Source organism: Salmo trutta, unplaced genomic scaffold (genome assembly GCF_901001165.1).
Source record: "Salmo trutta unplaced genomic scaffold, fSalTru1.1, whole genome shotgun sequence".
NCBI classification, from domain to species: domain Eukaryota; kingdom Metazoa; phylum Chordata; class Actinopteri; order Salmoniformes; family Salmonidae; genus Salmo; species Salmo trutta.
The window spans coordinates 41,197-66,203 of record NW_021823401.1 but is presented as its reverse complement, the minus strand read 5'-3'; the positions used below and the strand labels follow the sequence as shown (position 1 = coordinate 66,203).

Sequence of the window (25,007 nt, the reverse complement as noted above, 5' to 3'; positions counted from 1 at the left end):
ACAGATAGAAAGAATAAGAGCTCATTCTCAAAGAAGTTGGCTTTTCAAGTTGGCTTTTCAAGTTGGCTTTTCAAGACAATACTTACACTCTTTCTGTTTTGCTTTCCAGATGTGTATATGGGCGGTAATGAGGAAGCTTTGGATCTGGAAAAACAAAACAGAACGTGTAAGAAAGATCAGACGATTGACAGGAAACAGAAAACCAACAGTCTAAAATGCATTGTGTTTCACACATCAAGTGTAAGAAACTTTTGTGACGGCGAGGGAGAGAGTAAAGAAAAAGGAGGGAACAAATGAATGAATAAAGGAACAATCCATGAGTCAGAAGCCTTCTGAGATATTTACCCTGTAGTCCTTCGTATGCCCCTTGGTTTGGTGAACAGAAGGTCACTGTAAGGAAGTCTTTTAAACTTGTCTCTCCCAACAGCCACGTAAAACTGTCCACTCTCCAAGTCCTTTCCATCATTCACATGATTTCCATCAAAGGTGTAAAGGCTGTAAAAAGAACAACGCACACATCACAGTCATTTAGGAAAAAGAAGAAGAAGACGTTATAAACCAGATCTAATCTGACGTTGACAATGAAACTCACAGGGCGAGTTTCCCAGACACAGATTAAGCCTAATCCTGAACAAAAAAATGTATTTGATTGGAGAATCCCCATTGAGTATGCTTTTCAGTCCTGGACTAGGTTTTAATCTGTGTCTGGGAAACTGGACCCCAAAAGTTGATGAAACTTAAAACATCTATTAAAGTGTAACCAATGACGTTTGGTACCTTCGTACGCACCCCAGGATTCTCAAACCCATTTTGCCAGTGATCATCTCCAGAACCCTGTCGTATTGGCCCAGTATCCGCTGGGGTATCAGCAGCCTTAACGCTGGGTTCAACACATCACCATTCGCTACCACACTGCCAAGAGAATCAGAACTCTTCACAATCAGAACACATAACATACTCACTACGACTGTCGTACCTGGCTGGCTCACCTAGCTATCTTCAGACCAATGCTCTGGATAAGAGCGTCTGCTAAATTACTCCAAATGTCCAATGTAATTATAGAGCCCTGAATGCTGATTGGCTGACAGCCGTGGTATATCAGACCGTATATCACGGGTATGACAAAAACATGTATTTTTCCACTGCTCTAATTACGTTAGTAACCAGTTTATAATAGCAGTAAGGCTTTGTGATATATGGCCAATATACCATGGTTAAGGGCTGTATCCAGACACTCTGCGTTGCGTCGTGCTTAAGAGCAGCCCTTAGCCGTGGTATAATGGCCATATACCACACCCCCTTGGGCCTTATTGGTTAATTATAACACAATTATTATCATGCACCAGTTCAGATCAATATCAATGACAAACAACTGTGATGATGTAGTAGGTTCTACCTGTATATTAACACAATACACAGACACATTCACACAGGGACAAATGCACACAACAAGTTGAACTTACAAAATGGCACAGGGCTCTTTGATGGGTTTCAGGAATCTTGCTGATACAATGATTCGACTCTGGGGCACCGGTTTAGCCTGTGGATAAGGCTAAAAGTAGAGGAGAGCTTTATTTAACCAGGCAGGTCAGTTAAGAACAAATTCTTATTCACAGTGACAGCCTACCGGGGAACACTGCCTTGTTCAGGGGCAGAACGACAGATTTTTACCTTGTCAGCTCGGGGATTCAATCCAGCAACCTTTCTGTTACTGGACCAACACTCTAACCACTAGGCTACCTGCCGCCCCAGATTGATTGGTTATTTGACTAACGTAAAATGTACTGGGCAATATACATAATATGGTGAACACTAAAACATCTCATTCTGAGCATTCATCAACAACAAAAAAAGAGAACCCATTTTTGAACCAATATAAACCTCTTCCCTGGTGAGAGAGAGGACAGTCTATTGTGTGTCCTGACAACCCTCTCTGAGGAGCAAAGCCTTAGAGCCCAGTGGGTTGTCAGTGGGTTGTCAGTGGGTTGTCAGTGGGTTGTCGGTGGGTTGTCAGTGGTTGTCAGTGGGTTGTCAGTGGGTTGTCAGTGGGTTGTCAGTGGGTTGTCAGTAGGTTGTCAGTGGGTTGTCAGTAGGTTGTCAGTGGGTTGTCAGTGGGTTGTCAGTGGGTTGTCAGTAGGTTGTCAGTGGGTTGTCAGTGGGTTGTCAGTGGTTGTCAGTGGGTTGTCAGTGGGTTGTCAGTGGGTTGTCAGTGGGTTGTCAGTGGGTTGTCAGTAGGTTGTCAGTGGGTTGTCAGTGGGTTGTCAGTAGGTTGTCAGTGGGTTGTCAGTAGGTTGTCAGTGGGTTGTCAGTGGGTTGTCAGTGGGTTGTCAGTAGGTTGTCAGTGGGTTGTCAGTAGGTTGTCAGTGAGTTGTCTGGTGTTTATGTAACCGGTGTGAAATGGCAGGCTCGTTAGCGATGTGCGCGCTAATAGTGTTTCAATCGGTGAAGTCACTCGCTCTGAAACCTTGAAGTAGTTGTTTCCCTTGCTCTGCAAGGGCCGCGACTTTTGTGGAGTGGTGGGTAACGATGCTTTGTGGGAGGCAGTTGTTGATGTGTGCAGAGGGTCCCTGGTTTGAGCCCAGGTAGGGACGGAAGCTATACTGTTACATTTAGCCATCTGGGCATCTGTGTGTGTGTGTGTGTGTGTGTGTGTGTGTGTGTGTGTGTGTGTGTGTGTGTGTGTGTGTGTGTGTGTGTGTGTGTGTGTGTGTGTGTGTGTGTGTGTGTGTTGTGTGTGTGTGTGTGTGTGTGTGTGTGTGTGTCATGCTACTCCTACAGGCTTCCAATCTCCCTAGGCCACATCCTTCCCTCCACACCTGTTCAACTCTCCTGTAATCCCCTCACCTCTACCTTTCTGTTTACCTTTCTCCTCTACCTCTCCTCTACCTTTCTCCTCTACCTTTCTCCTCTACCTGTCTGTTTACCTTTCTCCTCTACCTTTCTCCTCTACCTTTCTGTTTACCTTTCTCCTCTACCTCTACCTTTCTGTTTACCTTTCTCCTCTACCTCTCCTCTACCTTTCTGTTTACCTTTCTCCTCTACCTCTCCTCTACCTTTCTAACTCCTCTGTTTCCCCACATAAGCTGCACGCTTCTTCCTCTCTACCAGTTCAGTTGATGTTGGTGATGCCATGGGGCGGCCCTATCCTTCCATTCGGTGTGATATGATGAAGTAAGTGCCCTTTGTTATTATACTGATTGGAGAAATATAAATCCTAAATGTTTATATGTACAGTATATGCGGTGGCCTACATTATATCCCTTTAATAGCCTACGTTATATCCCTTTAATAGCCTACATTATATCCCTTTAATAGCCTACATTATATCCCTTTAATAGCCTACGTTATATCCCTTTAATAGCCTACATTATATCCCTTTAATAGCCTACATTATATCTCTTTATTAGCCTACGTTATATCCCTTTAATAGCCTACGTTATATCCCTTTAATAGCCTACGTTATATCCCTTTAATAGCCTACGTTATATCCCTTTAATAGCCTACGTTATATCCCTTTAATAACCTACGTTAAATCCCTTTAACCTGTTGGGGCTAGGGGGCAGTATTTTCACGTCTGGATAAAAAAACGTACCCGATTTAATCTGGTTACTAATCCTACCCAGTAACTAGAATATGCATATACTTATTATATATGGATAGAAAACACCCTAAAGTTTCTAAAACTGTTTGAATGGTGTCTGTGAGTATAACAGAACTCATTTGGCAGGCAAAACCCTGAGACAGATTCTGACAGGAAGTGGATACCTGATGTGTTGAATTGCCTTTAAGCCTATGCTATTGAAACACACAGGGGCTGATGAATGTTTTGGCACTTCCTATTGCTTCCACTAGATGTCACCAGCCTTTACAAAGTGTTTTGAGTCTTCTACTGTGAGATCTGACCGAACAAGAGCCATGGAACGGTGATGGCCCATTAGACACCTGGCGCGCGAGTTCATGTTGGGTACTCTAGTTCCAATACGGTTTAAAAGAGAACGCAATCGTCCGCCTTGAATTTTATTCATGTTCTGTTTAAAAAAGGCACTAATGATTTATGCTATACAACGTTTGACATGTTTGAACGAACGTAAATATATTTTTTCCCCTTGTTCATGAAGTGAAGTCCGGCTGGCTTAGATCATGTGCTAACAACACGGAGCTTTTTGGACATAAATGATGAGCTTTTTTGAACAAAACTACATTCGTTATGGACCTGGGATTCCTGGAAGTGACATCTGATGAAGAGAATCAAAGGTAATGGATTATTTACATAGTATTTTCGATTTTAGATCTCTCCAACATGGCGGTTAGTCTGTATCGCAAAGCGTATTTTTCTGGGCGCAGTGCTCAGATTATTGCAAAGTGTGATTTCCCAGTAAGGTTATTTTTAAATCTGGCAAGTCGATTGCGTTCAAGAGATGTAAATCTATAATTCTTTGAATGACAATATAATATTTTACCAATGTTTTCTAATATTAATTATTTAATTTGTTGTGCTGACTTGACTGCCGGTTATTGGAGGGAAACGATTTCCTGAACATCAACGCCATAGTAAAACGCTGTTTTTGGATATAAATATGAACTTGATAGAACTAAAAATGCATGTATTGTCTAACATAATGTCCTAGGAGTGTCATCTGATGGAGATTGTAAAAGGTTAGTGCATAATTTTAGCTGATTTTATGGTTTTGGTGTCGCCTGCCTTTGAATTGACAATACATTACACACAGCTATTGTCAATGTACTCTCCTAATATAATCTAACTTTATGCTTTCGCCGTAAAACCTTTTTGAAATCGGACAACGTGGTTAGATTAAGGAGATGTTTATCTTTCAAAGGGTGTAAGATAGTTGTATGTTTGAAAAATTTGAATTTTGACATTTATTTGGTTTCAAATTTGCCGCTCTTGGAATGCACCTGCTGTTGATAGGGTGCGCCACGGGTGGCACGCTAGCGTCCCAAATAGCCCCAAGAGGTTAATAACCTACGTTATATCCATTTAATAGCCTACGTTATATCCCTTTAATAGCCTGCGTTATATCCCTTTAATAGCCTGCGTTATATCCCTTTAATAGCCTGCGTTATATCCCTTTAATAGCCTACGTTATATCCCTTTAATAGCCTACGTTATATCCCTTTAATAGCCTACGTTATATCCCTTTAATAGCCTACGTTATATCCCTTTAATAGCCTACGTTATATCCCTTTAATAGCCTACGTTATATCCCTTTAATAACCTACGTTATATCCCTTTAATAGCCTACGTTATATCCCTTTAACAGCGTACGTTATATCCCTTTAATAGCCTACTTTATATCCCTTTAATAGCCTACGTTATATCCCTTTAATAGTCTACGTTATATCCCTTTAATAGCCTACGTTATATCCCTTTAATAGCCTGCGTTATATCCCTTTAATAGCCTACGTTATATCCCTTTAATAGCCTACGTTATATCCCTTTAATAGCCTACGTTATATCCCTTTAATAGCCTACGTTATATCCTCTTAATAGCCTACTTATATCCCTTTAATTGCCTACGTTATATCCCTTTAATAGCCTACGTTATATCCCTTTAATAGCCTACATTATATCCCTTTAATAGCCTGCGTTACATCCCTTTAATAGCCTACGTTATATCCCTTTAATAACCTACGTTATATCCCTTTAATAGCCTACGTTATATCCCTTTAATAGCCTACGTTATATCCCTTTAATAGCCTACTTTATATCCCTTTAATTGCCTACGTTATATCCCTTTAATAGCCTACGTTATATCCCTTTAATAGCCTACATTATATCCCTTTAATAGCCTGCGTTACATCCCTTTAATAGCCTACGTTATATCCCTTTAATAACCTACGTTATATCCATTTAATAGCCTACGTTATATCCCTTTAATAGCCTGCGTTATATCCCTTTAATAGCCTGCGTTATATCCCTTTAATAGCCTGCGTTATATCCCTTTAATAGCCTACGTTATATCCCTTTAATAGCCTACGTTATATCCCTTTAATAGCCTACGTTATATCCCTTTAATAGCCTACGTTATATCCCTTTAATAGCCTACGTTATATCCCTTTAATAGCCTACGTTATATCCCTTTAATAACCTACGTTATATCCCTTTAATAGCCTACGTTATATCCCTTTAACAGCGTACGTTATATCCCTTTAATAGCCTACTTTATATCCCTTTAATAGCCTACGTTATATCCCTTTAATAGTCTACGTTATATCCCTTTAATAGCCTACGTTATATCCCTTTAATAGCCTGCGTTATATCCCTTTAATAGCCTACGTTATATCCCTTTAATAGCCTACGTTATATCCCTTTAATAGCCTACGTTATATCCCTTTAATAGCCTACGTTATATCCCTTTAATAGCCTACTTTATATCCCTTTAATTGCCTACGTTATATCCCTTTAATAGCCTACGTTATATCCCTTTAATAGCCTACATTATATCCCTTTAATAGCCTGCGTTACATCCCTTTAATAGCCTACGTTATATCCCTTTAATAACCTACGTTATATCCCTTTAATAGCCTACGTTATATCCCTTTAATAGCCTACGTTATATCCCTTTAATAGCCTACGTTATATCCATTTAATAGCCTACGTTATATCCCTTTAATAGCCATGTTATGTTTGATCATGCTAATTTCTCCCTTTATGTTTATCCTGGCAGTCTCCTCAGTTGGTTGTTGGATGTTAAGCCTGTTCCCCATAGTCACCAGAGGGTATCCTGTGAAGCAAGCTAGATCTGAGTTTTCTAAAGCTAACCAGCTTCAGTTAGCTTCACATTCCATCTCAGGCTTCATCTATACTACGGTGGTGCTTGTCCGCCTGCCGCTAACTCTGGCAGGCTTGTAACTGCGCGTTTATGTCGCATATGGCTAATCGAATGCCAAACGCTTCATTGAGACAATGCTGAAACATCAATCCATAGGAGAGTCAGAACTCCTCATTGAGACAATGTTGAAACATCAATCCATTGGAGAGTCAGAACTTCATTGAGACAATGCTGAAACATCAATCCATTGGAGAGTCAGAACTCCTCATTGAGACAATGCTGAAACATCAATCCATTGGAGAGTCAGAACTCTTCATAGAGACAATGCTGAAACATCAATCCATTGGAGAGTCAGAACTCTTCATTGAGACAATGCTGAAAAATCAATCCATTGGAGAGTCAGAACTCTTCATAGAGACAATGCTGAAACATCAATCCATTGGAGAGTCAGAACTCCTCATTGAGACAATGCTGAAACATCAATCCATTGGAGAGTCAGAACTCTTCATTGAGACAATGCTGAAACATCAATCCATTGGAGAGTCAGATCTCCTCATTGAGACAATGCTGAAACATCAATCCATTGGAGAGTCAGTGCCACATTTTAATTTGTGCTGAAATCAAAATTAAAGAAAAGGGCTTTTATAAGTGTCGTCTTTAATTGATTACTTATCATTAATACCTGCTTTGTTTTTGTGTCGGGGGGCTAGGGTCAGTCTGTTATATCTGGAGTATTTCTCCTGTCTTATCCGGTGTCCTGTGTGAATTTAAGTATGCTCTCTCTAATTCTCTCTTTCTTTCTTTCTTTCTTTCTTTCTTTCTTTCTCTCTCTTTCTCTCTCTCGGAGAACCTGAGCCCTAGGACCATGCCTCAGGACTACCTGGCATGATGACTCCTTGTTGTCCCCAGTCCACCTGGCCGTGCTGCTGCTCCAGTTTCAACTGTTCTGCCTGCGGCTATGGAACCCTGACCTGTTCACTGTGATTATTATTATTTGACCATGCTGGTCATTTATGAACATTTGAACATCTTGGCCATGTTCTGATATAATCTCCACCCGGCACAGCCAGAAGAAGACTGGCCACCACTCATAGCCTGGTTCCTCTCTAGGTTTCTTCCTAGGTTTCGGCCTAGGAAGAAATGGAGTCAGCCCTGAGTTAGCCTGCCCCGGACCAGGTTAGTTCTGAATGCAGGATAAATGGAGTCAGCCCTGAGTTAGCCTGCCCCGGACCAGGTTAGTTCTGAATGCAGGATAAATGGAGTCAGCCCTGAGTTAGCCTGCCCCGGACCAGGTTAGTTCTGAATGCAGGATAAATGGAGTTAGCCCTGAGTAAGCCTGCCCTGGACCAGGTTAGTTCTGAATGCAGGATAAATGGAGTTAGCCCTGAGTTAGCCTGCCCTGGAGCAGGTTAGTTCTGGAGGTTTCATTGCCATATAAATGTGTTGGACACAAGAGTTGATCAACGTTACGTCTCTAACTCCTCAGACCTGCTTGGTAGGATAACCCTCTGGCACTACTTTGTCACGCGTTCCTAATGTTTCCATTCTTTATCTCCCTTTCAGACCTCCACGTCCTTGTTCTCCACGTCCTTGTTCTCCACGTCCTTGTTCCCCACGTCTATGGTGGCAGCAACAGTCCTGAACCTAGCTTACAGTCTATGGTGGCAGCAACAGTCCCGAACCTAGCTTACAGTCCATGATGGCAGCAACAGTCCTGAACCTAGCTTACAGTCTATGGTGGCAGCAACAGTCCTGAACCTAGCTTACAGTCTATGGTGGCAGCAACAGTCCTGAACCTAGCTTACAGTATATGGCGGCAGCAACAGTCCTGAACCTAGCTTACAGTCTATGGTGGCAGCAACAGTCCTGAACCTAGCTTACAGTCCATGATGGCAGCAACAGTCCTGAACCTAGCTTACAGTCTATGGTGGCAGCAACAGTCCTGAACCTAGCTTACAGTCTATGGTGGCAGCAACAGTCCTGAACCTAGCTTACAGTCCATGATGGCAGCAACAGTCCTGAACCTAGCTTACAGTCTAGGGTGGCAGCAACAGTCCTGAACCTAGCTTACAGTCCATGGTGGCAGCAACAGTCCTGAACCTAGCTTACAGTCCATGATGGCAGCAACAGTCCTGAACCTAGCTTACAGTCTATGGTGGCAGCAACAATCCTGAACCTAGCTTACAGTCTATGGTGGCAGCAACAGTCCTGAACCTAGCTTACAGTCCATGGTGGCAGCAACAGTCCTGAACCTAGCTTACAGTCTATGATGGCAGCAACAGTCCTGAACCTAGCTTACAGTCCATGATGGCAGCAACAGTCCTGAACCTAGCTTACAGTCTATGGTGGCAGCAACAGTCCTGAACCTAGCTTACAGTCTATGGTGGCAGCAACAGTCCTGAACCTAGCTTACAGTCCATGATGGCAGCAACAGTCCTGAACCTAGCTTACAGTCTAGGGTGGCAGCAACAGTCCTGAACCTAGCTTACAGTCCATGGTGGCAGCAACAGTCCTGAACCTAGCTTACAGTCCATGATGGCAGCAACAGTCCTGAACCTAGCTTACAGTCTATGGTGGCAGCAACAATCCTGAACCTAGCTTACAGTCTATGGTGGCAGCAACAGTCCTGAACCTAGCTTACAGTCCATGGTGGCAGCAACAGTCCTGAACCTAGCTTACAGTCTATGATGGCAGCAACAGTCCTGAACCTAGCTTACAGTCTATGGTGGCAGCAACAATCCTGAACCTAGCTTACAGTCTATGGTGGCAGCAACAGTCCTGAACCTAGCTTACAGTCTATGGTGGCAGCAACAGTCCTGAACCTAGCTTACAGTCTATGGTGGCAGGAACAGTCCTGAACCTAGCTTACAGTCTATGGTGGCAGCAATAGTCCTGAACCTAGCTTACAGTCTATGGTGGCAGCAACAGTCCTGAACCTAGCTTACAGTCCATGATGGCAGCAACAGTCCTGAACCTAGCTTACAGTCCATGGTGGCAGCAACAGTCCTGAACCTAGCTTACAGTCCATGATGGCAGCAACAGTCCTGAACCTAGCTTACAGTCTATGGTGGCAGCAACAATCCTGAACCTAGCTTACAGTCTATGGTGGCAGCAACAGTCCTGAACCTAGCTTACAGTCCATGGTGGCAGCAACAGTCCTGAACCTAGCTTACAGTCTATGATGGCAGCAACAGTCCTGAACCTAGCTTACAGTCTATGGTGGCAGCAACAATCCTGAACCTAGCTTACAGTCTATGGTGGCAGCAACAGTCCTGAACCTAGCTTACAGTCTATGGTGGCAGCAACAGTCCTGAACCTAGCTTACAGTCTATGGTGGCAGGAACAGTCCTGAACCTAGCTTACAGTCTATGGTGGCAGCAATAGTCCTGAACCTAGCTTACAGTCTATGGTGGCAGCAACAGTCCTGAACCTAGCTTACAGTCCATGATGGCAGCAACAGTCCTGAACCTAGCTTACAGTCTATGGTGGCAGCAACAGTCCTGAACCTAGCTTACAGTCCATGGTGGCAGCAACAGTCCTGAACCTAGCTTACAGTCCATGATGGCAGCAACAGTCCTTAACCTAGCTTACAGTCTATGGTGGCAGCAACAATCCTGAACCTAGCTTACAGTCTATGGTGGCAGCAACAGTCCTGAACCTAGCTTACAGTCCATGGTGGCAGCAACAGTCCTGAACCTAGCTTACAGTCTATGACGGCAGCAACAGTCCTGAACCTAGCTTACAGTCTATGGTGGCAGCAACAATCCTGAACCTAGCTTACAGTCTATGGTGGCAGCAACAGTCCTGAACCTAGCTTACAGTCTATGGTGGCAGCAACAGTCGTGAACCTAGCTTACAGTCTATGGTGGCAGGAACAGTCCTGAACCTAGCTTACAGTCTATGGTGGCAGCAATAGTCCTGAACCTAGCTTACAGTCTATGGTGGCAGCAACAGTCCTGAACCTAGCTTACAGTCTATGGTGGCAGCAACAGTCCTGAACCTAGCTTACAGTCTATGGTGGCAGCAACAGTCCTGAACCTAGCTTACAGTCTATGGTGGCAGCAACAGTCCTGAACCTAGCTTACAGTCTATGGTGGCAGCAACAGTCCTGAACCTAGCTTACAGTCCATGGTGGCAGCAACAGTCCTGAACCTAGCTTACAGTCTATGATGGCAGCAACAGTCCTGAACTTAGCTTACAGTCTATGGTGGCAGCAACAATCCTGAACCTAGCTTACAGTCTATGGTGGCAGCAACAGTCCTGAACCTAGCTTACAGTCTATGGTGGCAGCAACAGTCCTGAACCTAGCTTACAGTCTATGGTGGCAGCAACAGTCCTGAACCTAGCTTACAGTCTATGGTGGCAGGAACAGTCCTGAACCTAGCTTACAGTCTATGGTGGCAGCAACAGTCCTGAACCTAGCTTACAGTCTATGGTGGCAGCAACAGTCCTGAACCTAGCTTACAGTCTACGGTGGCAGCAACAGTCCTGAACCTAGCTTACAGTCTATGGTGGCAGCAACAGTCCTGAACCTAGCTTACAGTCTATGGTGGCAGCAACAGTCCTGAACCTAGCTTACAGTCTATGGTGGCAGCAACAGTCCTGAACCTAGCTTACAGTCCATGGTGGCAGCAACAGTCCTGAACCTAGCTTACAGTCTATGACGGCAGCAACAGTCCTGAACCTAGCTTACAGTCTATGGTGGCAGCAACAATCCTGAACCTAGCTTACAGTCTATGACGGCAGCAACAGTCCTGAACCTAGCTTACAGTCTATGGTGGCAGCAACAATCCTGAACCTAGCTTACAGTCTATGATGGCAGCAACAGTCCTGAACCTAGCTTACAGTCTATGGTGGCAGCAACAATCCTGAACCTAGCTTACAGTCGATGGTGGCAGCAACAGTCCTGAACCTAGCTTACAGTCTATGGTGGCAGCAACAGTCCTGAACCTAGCTTACAGTCTATGGTGGCAGCAACAGTCCTGAACCTAGCTTACAGTCTATGGTGGCAGGAACAGTCCTGAACCTAGCTTACAGTCTATGGTGGCAGCAATAGTCCTGAACCTAGCTTACAGTCTATGGTGGCAGCAACAGTCCTGAACCTAGCTTACAGTCTATGGTGGCAGCAACAGTCCTGAACCTAGCTTACAGTCTATGGTGGCAGCAACAGTCCTGAACCTAGCTTACAGTCTATGGTGGCAGCAACAGTCCTGAACCTAGCTTACAGTCTATGGTGGCAGCAACAGTCCTGAACCTAGCTTACAGTCCATGGTGGCAGCAACAGTCCTGAACCTAGCTTACAGTCTATGGTGGCAGCAACAGTCCTGAACCTAGCTTACAGTCTATGGTGGCAGCAACAGTCCTGAACCTAGCTTACAGTCTATGGTGGCAGCAACAGTCCTGAACCTAGCTTACAGTCTATGGTGGCAGGAACAGTCCTGAACCTAGCTTATAGTCTATGGTGGCAGCAACAGTCCTGAACCTAGCTTACAGTCCTGAACCTAGCTTACAGTCCTGAAACTAGCTTACAGTCTATGGTGGCAGGAACAGTCCTGAACCTAGCTTACAGTCCTGAACCTAGCTTACAGTCCTGAACCTAGCTTACAGTCCTGAACCTAGTTTACAGTCTATGGTGGCAGCAACAGTCCTGAACCTAGCTTACAGTCTATGGTGGCAGCAACAGTCCTGAACCTAGCTTACAGTCCATGGTGGCAGGAACAGTCCTGAACCTAGCTTACAGTCTATGGTGGCAGCAACAATCCTGAACCTAGCTTACAGTCTATGGTGGCAGGAACAGTCCTGAACCTAGCTTACAGTCCATGGTGGCAGGAACAGTCCTGAACCTAGCTTATAGTCTATGGTGGCAGCAACAGTCCTGAACCTAGCTTACAGTCTATGGTGGCAGCAACAATCCTGAACCTAGCTTACAGTCTATGGTGGCAGCAACAGTCCTGAACCTAGCTTACAGTCTATGGTGGCAGCAACAGTCCTTAACCTAGCTTACAGTCTATGGTGGCAGCAACAGTCCTTAACCTAGCTTACAGTCTATGGTGGCAGCAACAGTCCTGAACTTAGCTTACAGTCTATGGTGGCAGCAACAGTCCTGAACCTAGCTTACAGTCCATGATGGCAGGAAGAGTCCTGAACCTAGCTTATAGTCTATGGTGGCAGCAACAGTCCTGAACCTAGCTTACAGTCTATGGTGGCAGCAACAGTCCTGAACCTAGCTTACAGTCTATGGTGGCAGCAACAGTCCTGAACCTAGCTTACAGTCTATGGTGGCAGGAACAGTCCTGAACCTAGCTTACAGTCTATGGTGGCAGCAACAGTCCTGAACCTAGCTTACAGTCTATGGTGGCAGCAACAGTCCTGAACCTAGCTTACAGTCTATGGTGGCAGCAACAGTCCTGAACCTAGCTTACAGTCTATGGTGGCAGCAACAGTCCTGAACCTAGCTTACAGTCTATGGTGGCAGCAACAGTCCTGAACCTAGCTTACAGTCTATGGTGGCAGCAACAGTCCTGAACCTAGCTTACAGTCCATGGTGGCAGCAACAGTCCTGAACCTAGCTTACAGTCTATGACGGCAGCAACAGTCCTGAACCTAGCTTACAGTCTATGGTGGCAGCAACAATCCTGAACCTAGCTTACAGTCTATGACGGCAGCAACAGTCCTGAACCTAGCTTACAGTCTATGGTGGCAGCAACAATCCTGAACCTAGCTTACAGTCTATGATGGCAGCAACAGTCCTGAACCTAGCTTACAGTCTATGGTGGCAGCAACAATCCTGAACCTAGCTTACAGTCTATGGTGGCAGCAACAGTCCTGAACCTAGCTTACAGTCTATGGTGGCAGCAACAGTCCTGAACCTAGCTTACAGTCTATGGTGGCAGCAACAGTCCTGAACCTAGCTTACAGTCTATGGTGGCAGGAACAGTCCTGAACCTAGCTTACAGTCTATGGTGGCAGCAATAGTCCTGAACCTAGCTTACAGTCTATGGTGGCAGCAACAGTCCTGAACCTAGCTTACAGTCTATGGTGGCAGCAACAGTCCTGAACCTAGCTTACAGTCTATGGTGGCAGCAACAGTCCTGAACCTAGCTTACAGTCTATGGTGGCAGCAACAGTCCTGAACCTAGCTTACAGTCTATGGTGGCAGCAACAGTCCTGAACCTAGCTTACAGTCCATGGTGGCAGCAACAGTCCTGAACCTAGCTTACAGTCTATGGTGGCAGCAACAGTCCTGAACCTAGCTTACAGTCTATGGTGGCAGCAACAGTCCTGAACCTAGCTTACAGTCTATGGTGGCAGCAACAGTCCTGAACCTAGCTTACAGTCTATGGTGGCAGGAACAGTCCTGAACCTAGCTTATAGTCTATGGTGGCAGCAACAGTCCTGAACCTAGCTTACAGTCCTGAACCTAGCTTACAGTCCTGAACCTAGCTTACAGTCTATGGTGGCAGGAACAGTCCTGAACCTAGCTTACAGTCCTGAACCTAGCTTACAGTCCTGAACCTAGCTTACAGTCCTGAACCTAGTTTACAGTCTATGGTGGCAGCAACAGTCCTGAACCTAGCTTACAGTCTATGGTGGCAGCAACAGTCCTGAACCTAGCTTACAGTCCATGGTGGCAGGAACAGTCCTGAACCTAGCTTACAGTCTATGGTGGCAGCAACAATCCTGAACCTAGCTTACAGTCTATGGTGGCAGGAACAGTCCTGAACCTAGCTTACAGTCCATGGTGGCAGGAACAGTCCTGAACCTAGCTTATAGTCTATGGTGGCAGCAACAGTCCTGAACCTAGCTTACAGTCTATGGTGGCAGCAACAATCCTGAACCTAGCTTACAGTCTATGGTGGCAGGAACAGTCCTGAACCTAGCTTACAGTCTATGGTGGCAGCAACAGTCCTTAACCTAGCTTACAGTCTATGGTGGCAGCAACAGTCCTTAACCTAGCTTACAGTCTATGGTGGCAGCAACAGTCCTGAACTTAGCTTACAGTCTATGGTGGCAGCAACAGTCCTGAACCTAGCTTACAGTCCATGATGGCAGGAAGAGTCCTGAACCTAGCTTATAGTCTATGGTGGCAGCAACAGTCCTGAACCTAGCTTACAGTCTATGGTGGCAGCAACAGTCCTGAACCTAGCTTACAGTCCTGAACCTAGCTTACAGTCTATGGTGGCAGCAACAGTCCCGAACCCAGCTTACAGTCCTGAACCTAGCTTACAGTCCTGAACCTAGCTTACAGTCTATGGTGGCAGCAACAGTCCTGAACCTAGCTTACAGTCTATGGTGGCAGCAACAGTCCTGAACCTAGCTTACAGTCTATGGTGGCAGCAACAGTCCTGAACCTAGCTTATAGTCCATGGTGGCAGCAACAGTCCTGAACCTAGCTTACAGTCTATGGTGGCAGCAACAGTCCTGAACGTAGCTTACAGTCTATGGTGGCAGCAACAGTCCTGAACCTAGCTTACAGTCTATGGTGGCAGCAACAGTCCTGAACCCAGTTAACAGTCCATCCTAGCCCTACTTCCTCTTAAGTGTGGCGGGCTGTTTGGTCACCGCCAGGGTTCTGAGTGTTGTTTGAGGGCCTCTTTAATTGAACCAATCAGAGGAACATGACAGTGGTGAGTGGGGCTGTCATAAATAGACTGGCCTATTAAACCCCCACTAGTCATGATTAGAACAGAACTCATGCAGTGGCTGTGTCCCAAATGGCACCCTATTCCCTATATAGTGCCCTATTTTTGGGGGGGCCAGAGCACTATGGGCCCTGATCAAAAGTGGTGCACTACATAGGGAATAGGGTGCCATTTGGTACACACTGTGGCTGCTCCTCTGTAAATAAAGTGATTGTAAATAAAAACCCTTAGCGCTGGACAAGGTGGCTACGGACGTGTGACGTCAGTGTTTCCACCGCCTGGTGTGTGGTAAGAACCATCTGACCACGAGGCAGTCTGCGGCCAACAATGGCTGCTTAAAGATGTTTTTCCAGATTAAATATGTATTGAAGGAGGTTGATGATCATCATTACATTCGTAATTCATAGTCACTGATCTGCCAACAAAGTGATTATTCACAAACCACAAAGGAGGTGACTAAACACTGGTATTCACCTCACTCAGCTGTTCTTTCTCAAACAGCACTGACCACGTTCACATGCACACCAATATCCTGTTATTATTCAGGTTACCACGTTCCCATGCACACCGATATCCTGTTATTATTCAGGTTACCACGTTCACATGCACACCGATATCCTGTTATTATTCAGGTTACCACGTTCACATGCACACCGATATCCTGTTATTATTCAGGTTACCACGTTCACATGCACACCGATATCCTGTTATTATTCAGGTTACCATGTTCACATGCACACCGATATCCTGTTATTATTCAGGTTACCACGTTCACATGCACACCGATATCCTGTTATTATTCAGGTTACCATGTTCACATGCACACCAATATCCTGTTATTATTCAGGTTACCACGTTCACATGCACACCGATATCCTGTTATTATTCAGGTTACCATGTTCACATGCACACCAATATCCTGTTATTATTCAGGTTACCACGTTCACATGCACACCGATATCCTGTTATTATTCAGGTTACCACGTTCACATGCACACCGATATCCTGTTATTATTCAGGTTACCACGTTCACATGCACACCGATATCCTGTTATTATTCAGGTTACCATGTTCACATGCACACCGATATCCTGTTATTATTCAGGTTACCATGTTCACATGCACACCAATATCCTGTTATTATTCAGGTTACCACGTTCACATGCACACCAATATCCTGTTATTATTCAGGTTACCATGTTCACATGCACACCGATATCCTGTTATTATTCAGGTTACCACGTTCACATGCACACCGATATCCTGTTATTATTCAGGTTACCACGTTTACATGCACACCAATATCCTGTTATTATTCAGGTTACCATGTTTACATGCACACCGATATCCTGCTATTATTCAGGTTACCACGTTTACATGCACACCAAGGTTACCACGTTCACATGCACACCAATATCCTGTTATTATTCAGGTTACCACGTTCACATGCACACCAAGGTTACCACGTTCACATGCACACCAATATCCTGTTATTATTCAGGTTACCACGTTTACATGCACACCGATATCCTGTTATTATTCAGGTTACCACGTTTACATGCACACCGATATCCTGTTATTATTCAGGTTACCACGTTTACATGCACACCAATATCCTGTTATTATTCAGGTTACCACGTTCACATGCACACCGATATCCTGTTATTATTCAGGTTACCATGTTCACATGCACACCGATATCCTGTTATTATTCAGGTTACCATGTTCACATGCACACCAATATCCTGTTATTATTCAGGTTACCACGTTCACATGCACACCGATATCCTGTTATTATTCAGGTTACCATGTTCACATGCACACCAATATCCTGTTATTATTCAGGTTACCATGTTTACATGCACACCGATATCCTGTTATTATTCAGGTTACCACGTTTACATGCACACCAATATCCTGTTATTATTCAGGTTACCACGTTCACATGCACACCAAGGTTACCACGTTCACATGCACACCAATATCCTGCTATTATTCAGGTTACCACGTTTACATGCACACCAATATCCTGTTATTATTCAGGTTACCACGTTCACATGCACACCAATATCCTGTTATTATTCAGGTTACCACGTTCACATGCACACCGATATCCTGTTATTATTCAGGTTACCACGTTTTCATGCACACCAATATCCTGTTATTATTCAGGTTACCACGTTCACATGCACACCAATATCCTGTTATTATTCAGGTTACCACGTTTACATGCACACCGATATCCTGTTATTATTCAGGTTACCACGTTTACATGCACACCAATATCCTGTTATTATTCAGGTTACCACGTTTACATGCACACCAAGGTTACCACGTTTACATGCACACCAATATCCTGTTATTATTCAGGTTACCACGTTCACATGCACACCGATATCCTGTTATTATTCAGGTTACCACGTTTACATGCACACCGATATCCTGTTATTATTCAGGTTACCACGTTTACATGCACACCGATATCCTGTTATTATTCAGGTTACCACGTTTACATGCACACCGATATCCTGTTATTATTCAGGTTACCACGTTCACATGCACACCGATATCCTGTTATTATTCAGGTTACCACGTTTACATGCACACCAATATCCTGTTATTATTCAGGTTACCACGTTCACATGCACACCAATATCCTGTTATTATTCAGGTTACCACGTTTACATGCACACCAATATCCTGTTATTATTCAGGTTACCACGTTCACATGCACACCGATATCCTGTTATTATTCAGGTTACCACGTTTACATGCACACCGATATCCTGTTATTATTCAGGTTACCACGTTTACATGCACACCAATATCCTGTTATTATTCAGGTTACCACGTTTACATGCACACCAATATCCTGTTATTATTCAGGTTACCACGTTTACATGCACACCAATATCCTGTTATTATTCAGGTTACCACGTTTACATGCACACCAATATCCTGCTATTATTCAGGTTACCACGTTTACCATGTAAACATCTAATCCCGAATAAGACCTTAAGCGGGATATGAGCTACTACCCAGAATACTGTGCGCATGTAAACATGGTGACTGACATTACACCTTTCATAGCTGATTCTTCGCAAACAGGCACCCAGAGGACCAGGGCTTCTCAAACAGGCACCCAGAGACCAGGGCTTCTCAAACAGGCACCCAGAGGCCAGGGCTTCTCAAACAGGCACCCAGAGGCCAGGGCTTCTCAAACAGGCACCCAGAGGACCAGGGCTTCTCAAACAGGCACCCAGAGACCAGGGCTTCTCAAACAGGCACCCAGAGACCAGGGCTTCTCAAACAGGCACACAGAGGACCAGGGCTTCTCAAACAGGCACCCAGAGACCAGGGCTTCTCAAACAGGCACCCAGAGGCCAGGGCTTCTCAAACAGGCACCCAGAGACCAGGGCTTCTCAAACAGGCACCCAGAGGCCAGGGCTTCTCAAACAGGCACCCAGAGACCAGGGCTTCTCAAACAGGCACCCAGAGACCAGGGCTTCTCAAACAGGCACCCAGAGGCCAGGGCTTCTCAAACAGGCACCCAGAGACCAGGGCTTCTCAAACAGGCACCCAGAGACCAGGACATCTTGTGAGTGAATGTTGACAATTAAAAACATGTTTCCCTTTTGAAGGACAAACGTCATCAATCATTCAAAACAGTTGCAGTCTAATTGACAGCACAGCATGGCCAGCAAGCCAGGACCAGTAGAAGACACGGTCTAGTGAGTTTCTCTTGGTAAAGTGGTGTGAATGGAGGATAGTACACCAAGTCATCTCACCTGCCCTGAAGTAGTAAGGAGCATCCTCTTCTTTTTGGATCCTATCTGTGAATAACTGCAATTACAATGGAGGGACAAAGTTATACACTCAACTGCAATTATCTGTGGTATAATTGGTCAGAAATTTTACAGAATATTTGTATTTATTTAACCTTTATTTAACTAGGCAAATCAGTTAAGAACAAATTCTTATTTTACAATGTCGGCCTACCCCGGCCAAAACCTTCCCTTAACCCGGACTCCTTCCGATCACGACCGGTTGTGATGCAGCCAAGGATCGAACCAGAGTCTGTAGTAACGCCTCTAGCACTGAGATGCAAGTGCCTTAGACCGCTGAGCCACTCGGGAGGCCATATAATGTGTCTAGGAGGAGTGTGGTCCAAATGCCACAATGTCATCTCTATGTCATCTCTATGTCATCTCAATGTCATCTCAATGTCTCTATGTCACAATGTCCTCTCAAAGCTCCTATCTAAGTAACTGCAATTGCAACGGAGGGACAATTATCATGAAAAAGCCTTTCAGTGATCAAATCTGAGGATACAATTACTAAGAATAGATTCTATAAGGAGCGTGGGCCAAATTCCATCTCTACAAGCCCTTTAATTAAAGGTTGCTTTACAGATAATAATTATAGTGGGAGCAGTAGCCTACATGTTCAGGGAACACTAAACAACTGTAACAGTTCAAATTAGGGTTAGCACTATTTTAGAGTTATTGCAACATCAGTAAAGTGAGGTCAACTCGACCTTGAAATGTGAACATCACAGACAGAGAGTCTGTCATTCAGTATCAATGAACATCACAGACAGTGAGTCTGTCATTCAGTATCAATGAACATCACAGACAGAGAGTCTGTCATTCAGTATCAATGAACATCACAGACAGAGAGTCTGTCATTCAGTATCAATGAACATCACAGACAGAGAGTCTGTCATTCAGTATCAATGAACATCACAGACAGCGAGTCTGTCATTCAGTATTAATGAACATCACAGACAGCGAGTCTGTCATTCAGTATCAATGAACATCACAGACAGAGAGTCTGTCATTCAGTATCAATGAACATCACAGACAGCGAGTCTGTCATTCAGTATCAATGAACATCACAGACAGCGAGTCTGTCATTCAGTATCAATGAACATCACAGACAGCGAGTCTGTCATTCAGTATCAGTGAACATCACAGACAGCGAGTCTGTCATTCAGTATCAATGAACATCACAGACAGCGAGTCTGTCATTCAGTATCAATGAACATCACAGACAGCGAGTCTGTCATTCAGTATCAATGAACATCACAGACAGCGAGTCTGTCATTCAGTATCAGTGAACATCACAGACAGCGAGTCTGTCATTCAGTATCAATGAACATCACAGACAGAGAGTCTGTCATTCAGTATCAATGAACATCACAGGCAGCGAGTCTGTCATTCAGTATCAATGAACATCACAGACAGCGAGTCTGTCATTCAGTATCAATGAACATCACAGACAGCGAGTCTGTCATTCAGTATCAATGAACATCAATGAACAGCACAGACAGCGAGTCTGTCATTCAGTATCAATGAACATCAATGAACAGCACAGACAGCGAGTCTGTCATTCAGTATCAGTGAACATCACAGACAGCGAGTCTGTCATTCAGTATCAATGAACATCACAGACAGCGAGTCTGTCATTCAGTATCAATGAACATCACAGACAGCGAGTCTGTCATTCAGTATCAATGAACATCACAGACAGCGAGTCTGTCATTCAGTATCAATGAACATCACAGACAGCGAGTCTGTCATTCAGTATCAATGAACATCACAGACAGCGAGTCTGTCATTCAGTATCAATGAACATCACAGACAGCGAGTCTGTCATTCAGTATCAGTGAACATCACAGACAGCGAGTCTGTCATTCAGTATCAATGAACATCACAGACAGAGAGTCTGTCATTCAGTATCAATGAACATCACAGGCAGCGAGTCTGTCATTCAGTATCAATGAACATCACAGACAGCGAGTCTGTCATTCAGTATCAATGAACATCACAGACAGCGAGTCTGTCATTCAGTATCAATGAACATCAATGAACAGCACAGACAGCGAGTCTGTCATTCAGTATCAATGAACATCAATGAACAGCACAGACAGCGAGTCTGTCATTCAGTATCAGTGAACATCACAGACAGCGAGTCTGTCATTCAGTATCAATGAACATCACAGACAGCGAGTCTGTCATTCAGTATCAATGAACATCACAGACAGCGAGTCTGTCATTCAGTATCAATGAACATCACAGGCAGCGAGTCTGTCATTCAGTATCAATGAACATCACAGACAGCGAGTCTGTCATTCAGTATCAATGAACATCACAGACAGCGAGTCTGTCATTCAGTATCAATGAACATCACAGACAGCGAGTCTGTCATTCAGTATTAATGAACATCACAGACAGCGAGTCTGTCATTCAGTATCAATGAACATCACAGACAGCGAGTCTGTCATTCAGTATCAATGAACATCACAGACAGCGAGTCTGTCATTCAGTATCAATGAACATCACAGACAGCGAGTCTGTCATTCAGTATCAACCAACATCAATAATATACATTAACTAATTCAACAGACAATTATTACACACACACACACACACACACACACACACAATTATCTTACTCACTCCAATTTCTTGAATTTCTCTCTCCCGGCAGCGACATATTGTTCCCCGCTCTGTAGATGGTCCAGGCAGGCCACCCGATGCCCCATTCTAGGGGTGTAGATGTTCCGAACCGCTCCAAACGGAGCCTGCACACCCCCCGTCACATCTCGAAGAAAAGTGTCAAAATTGGACACTCTCTTTTGGTTTACCACTAACCGGCGAGCCTCGTAAAAGGGATCTCCATTTCGATACACGAAAATGTTCTTCACGACAGGTTGGGATAGAAAATTGGGCTTTTCAGAGTTCATGACGATTGGGGTCAAAGTATCGAAGGCTATGCTAGATCATTTCCCCACACAAATAAAAATGCATCCAATTTCAACGTAGTAAACCACACTGTTACAGGATTGGACGGTCGTCATTATCGATACGCCGTTAACGGATATTTTAGGTCCATTCAGTCCACATTTTCAAATGAGCATCTTGAACTTCGCATAAAATAGTCCTTTGCGCAACCTGAACGAAAGTTAGGCTACTTAGCTGAGTTCTTCAAGCGTGCATGTTATCCAGGTAAATACTTCCTGGTAAAAATGTTCTGAATGTAACGGGAACAACTTCATAAAAGGCACATGCGGAGTCAGGTTGCGTGTCCCGTTATGCCCCGTTCTGCCCAGGTGACCGTAGAAGTCTCCTGTGTATCATACCGTTTTCCTACGGTGTGTTCAGCCCCGAGGTGTCATGGGAAGGCAGGTGTTGAGCCGTTTCTATAGAAACACACACGCACACAGTCACACCGCTTGTCACTAACTGCACCACCACAAGCAACAGGTGGGTTAATAACTCAACTAAAAACAAGTGCATGGAATATAAACGTTATGAATGGGGAACAAAAAGCGAAGAGAATCAATTTACAAATAAAAAATCTATGGAACCTTAAAGGCCCAATGCTGACGTTTTTATCTCAATATCAAATCATTTCTGGTTAACAATGAAGTACCTTACCGAAAGTATTTTAAATTAAAATGGTCAAAAATAAAGAAATATCTCATTCGCAAATAGCAGCTTCTCAAGCGAGAATGTTGCTAGGAGTCTGGGAGTGGTCTGAATGGGGAGGAGAAAACTGAAAACTAGCTGTTATTGGCAGAGAGGTTTGGAACTCTCTTTCTTATTGGTCTATTAACTAATTAACCACACGGGATGGTCACCAGGTGATGTCTTTCAGAACAGCTCTTACAATAAAAGGGCATTTGCATAATTTTCACAATTTCGCAGTATTTTTCCAACCACCTAGTGTGAAAGTAGATATAAAACACAGCACTGGGCCTTTAAAACTTTGAAAAGTAATTTATTTTTAATGAGATATCAAGGGACCAATTGGAGGTCCTGTGTTGGATCTTGATAGAAGAAGAAAAACATGTTTGTTTTGTGGACTATATATTGTGTTGCATGACAACAGAGATGCAGAACATTTCACAGTGTGTATGCTCTCAAAGGTGCAATATGCAGAAAAAGCTCTGACCATTTCCTGATTGCTAAAATTCAAATAGTTCGCCTAATTTCAGTTCATGTGACAAAACAAGCAGTCATTGTGTAGAGAATCATTGTACCATCTAAACTGCTGTGAAACTTATTTTCCATAACCCTGAACATTTACATTTTCAGCTGTTTGAATCTGGTGTACAAAACCGAAAGTAAAAGACACAAAAACGAAACTTAAGAACGAGAAGCATAGAAATAGCGCATATAGAACACATCTACAGCTTCTTAGACTTGTTTTCAATGAGAATCACAGATCTATAACTGACCTTTCTATGTGAATTTGGTCGGGTCGGCCAAAAAGTGACATATTGCAGCTTTAAACATCGAGGTGAGGTCACACCAAAAACAACAGAGATGATGAATGTAATTTTGTTATTCATTAACTTATGCCTAATTTCCATGGTAAATTTACAATGACACAATTTTACATTATTGTAGATATTCTGGTCAATTCGTACATGTAGACATAGTAGCCTATTACAACAGATCTATCCAGCTATTAAATCCTTTACAACCCACCGAGAGATCCCTCAAACATCACAGCTACAGGATCACAGTGTGTTGTTACTGACAAGGCCACAAGATGGTGCCATAGTATTAGATGTTGAACCAGTCTCTCTCTCTCTCTCTCTCTCTCTCTCTCTCTGTCTCTCTGTCTCTCTGTCTCTCTCTCTCTCTCTCTCTCTCTCTCTCTCTCTCTCTCTCTCTCTCTCTCTCTCTCTCTCTCTCTCTCTGTCTCTCTCGCCCCTTCTCTCTCTCTCTCTCTCTCTCTCTCTCTCTCTCTCTGTCTCTCTCTGTCTCTCTCGCCCCCTCTCTCTCTCTCTCTGTCTCTCTCTCTCTCTCTCTCCATCTCTCCCTCTCTCTCCCTCTCTGTCCCTCTCTCCCTCTCCCAGTCTGTACAGCCCCACTAGACATTAAATAAGAATAGAAATCATGTGAACAGAACACACAATCTCAGTCCAACGTAGTCTTTAAAGGGCCAATCCACAGCGGATACAATAACAACGCTCACCCCACCTCTATTTCGGAAAAAAATCTGAATAGATAGAGCTATAGATGCAAGTACTGACCATCCATTATTTCAAAAAGATAGATTTAACCATGGTTTGAGACTATACAGTGTTTGTTTACATTTACAATGTTTACTAACGTTGGAGTAAAACACGCTTCTATTTTGAGTTCTGATGGGGCGTGACAGTTGAACTGAGCGCATGAGGCCTTTAGAAGAATCAATGGGTATATGTCATTCATTTAAAACGCCAGAAATGGCTACAGGACTGTTAAGATAACACCAGCCAAGCTTTCAAAGAGCAATGCCAATACACACCATTTGAGGATATAGCCTAAGTCTCATCTTTAAACAATAAAAAACACAATTTGTTAAACAGGATATAGCCTAAGTCTCTCGTTAAAACAATTAAAACATAATTTGTTCAACCCTATCCTAGAGGTGTTTATTAGATGTAGTAATGACAGCAGCAGTTAAACCCTATCCTAGAGGTGGTTATTTAGATGTAGTAATGACAGCAGCAGTTAAACCCTATCCTAGAAGTGGTTATTAGATGTAGTAATGAGAGCAGTTAAACCCTATC

The 25,007-nt window shown here is 43.8% G+C and overlaps 1 protein-coding gene across 5 annotated transcripts in view; it reads right to left on the bottom strand.

The window, feature by feature from the left end:
• The window catches only part of LOC115190616 (doublecortin domain-containing protein 2), a 46,908-nt gene extending 24,148 nt beyond the window's left edge, over window positions 1-22,760 (bottom strand). For 4 of the 5 annotated variants that reach the window (XM_029748788.1, XM_029748790.1, XM_029748792.1 and 1 more), the window contains exons 1-6: window positions 21,898-22,760; window positions 19,225-19,279; window positions 1,464-1,552; window positions 778-912; window positions 346-495; window positions 87-144 (exon numbers count right to left, since the gene is read on the bottom strand). In XM_029748788.1, the coding sequence (XP_029604648.1) occupies window positions 87-144; window positions 346-495; window positions 778-912; window positions 1,464-1,552; window positions 19,225-19,279; window positions 21,898-22,184 (774 nt within the window). In that variant the 5' untranslated portion in view covers window positions 22,185-22,760. The remainder of the gene's footprint in view (window positions 1-86; window positions 145-345; window positions 496-777; window positions 913-1,463; window positions 1,553-19,224; window positions 19,280-21,897) is intronic. The other variant, XM_029748789.1, reaches the window with a different exon arrangement.
• Between the last annotated feature and the right edge of the window lie 2,247 nt (window positions 22,761-25,007).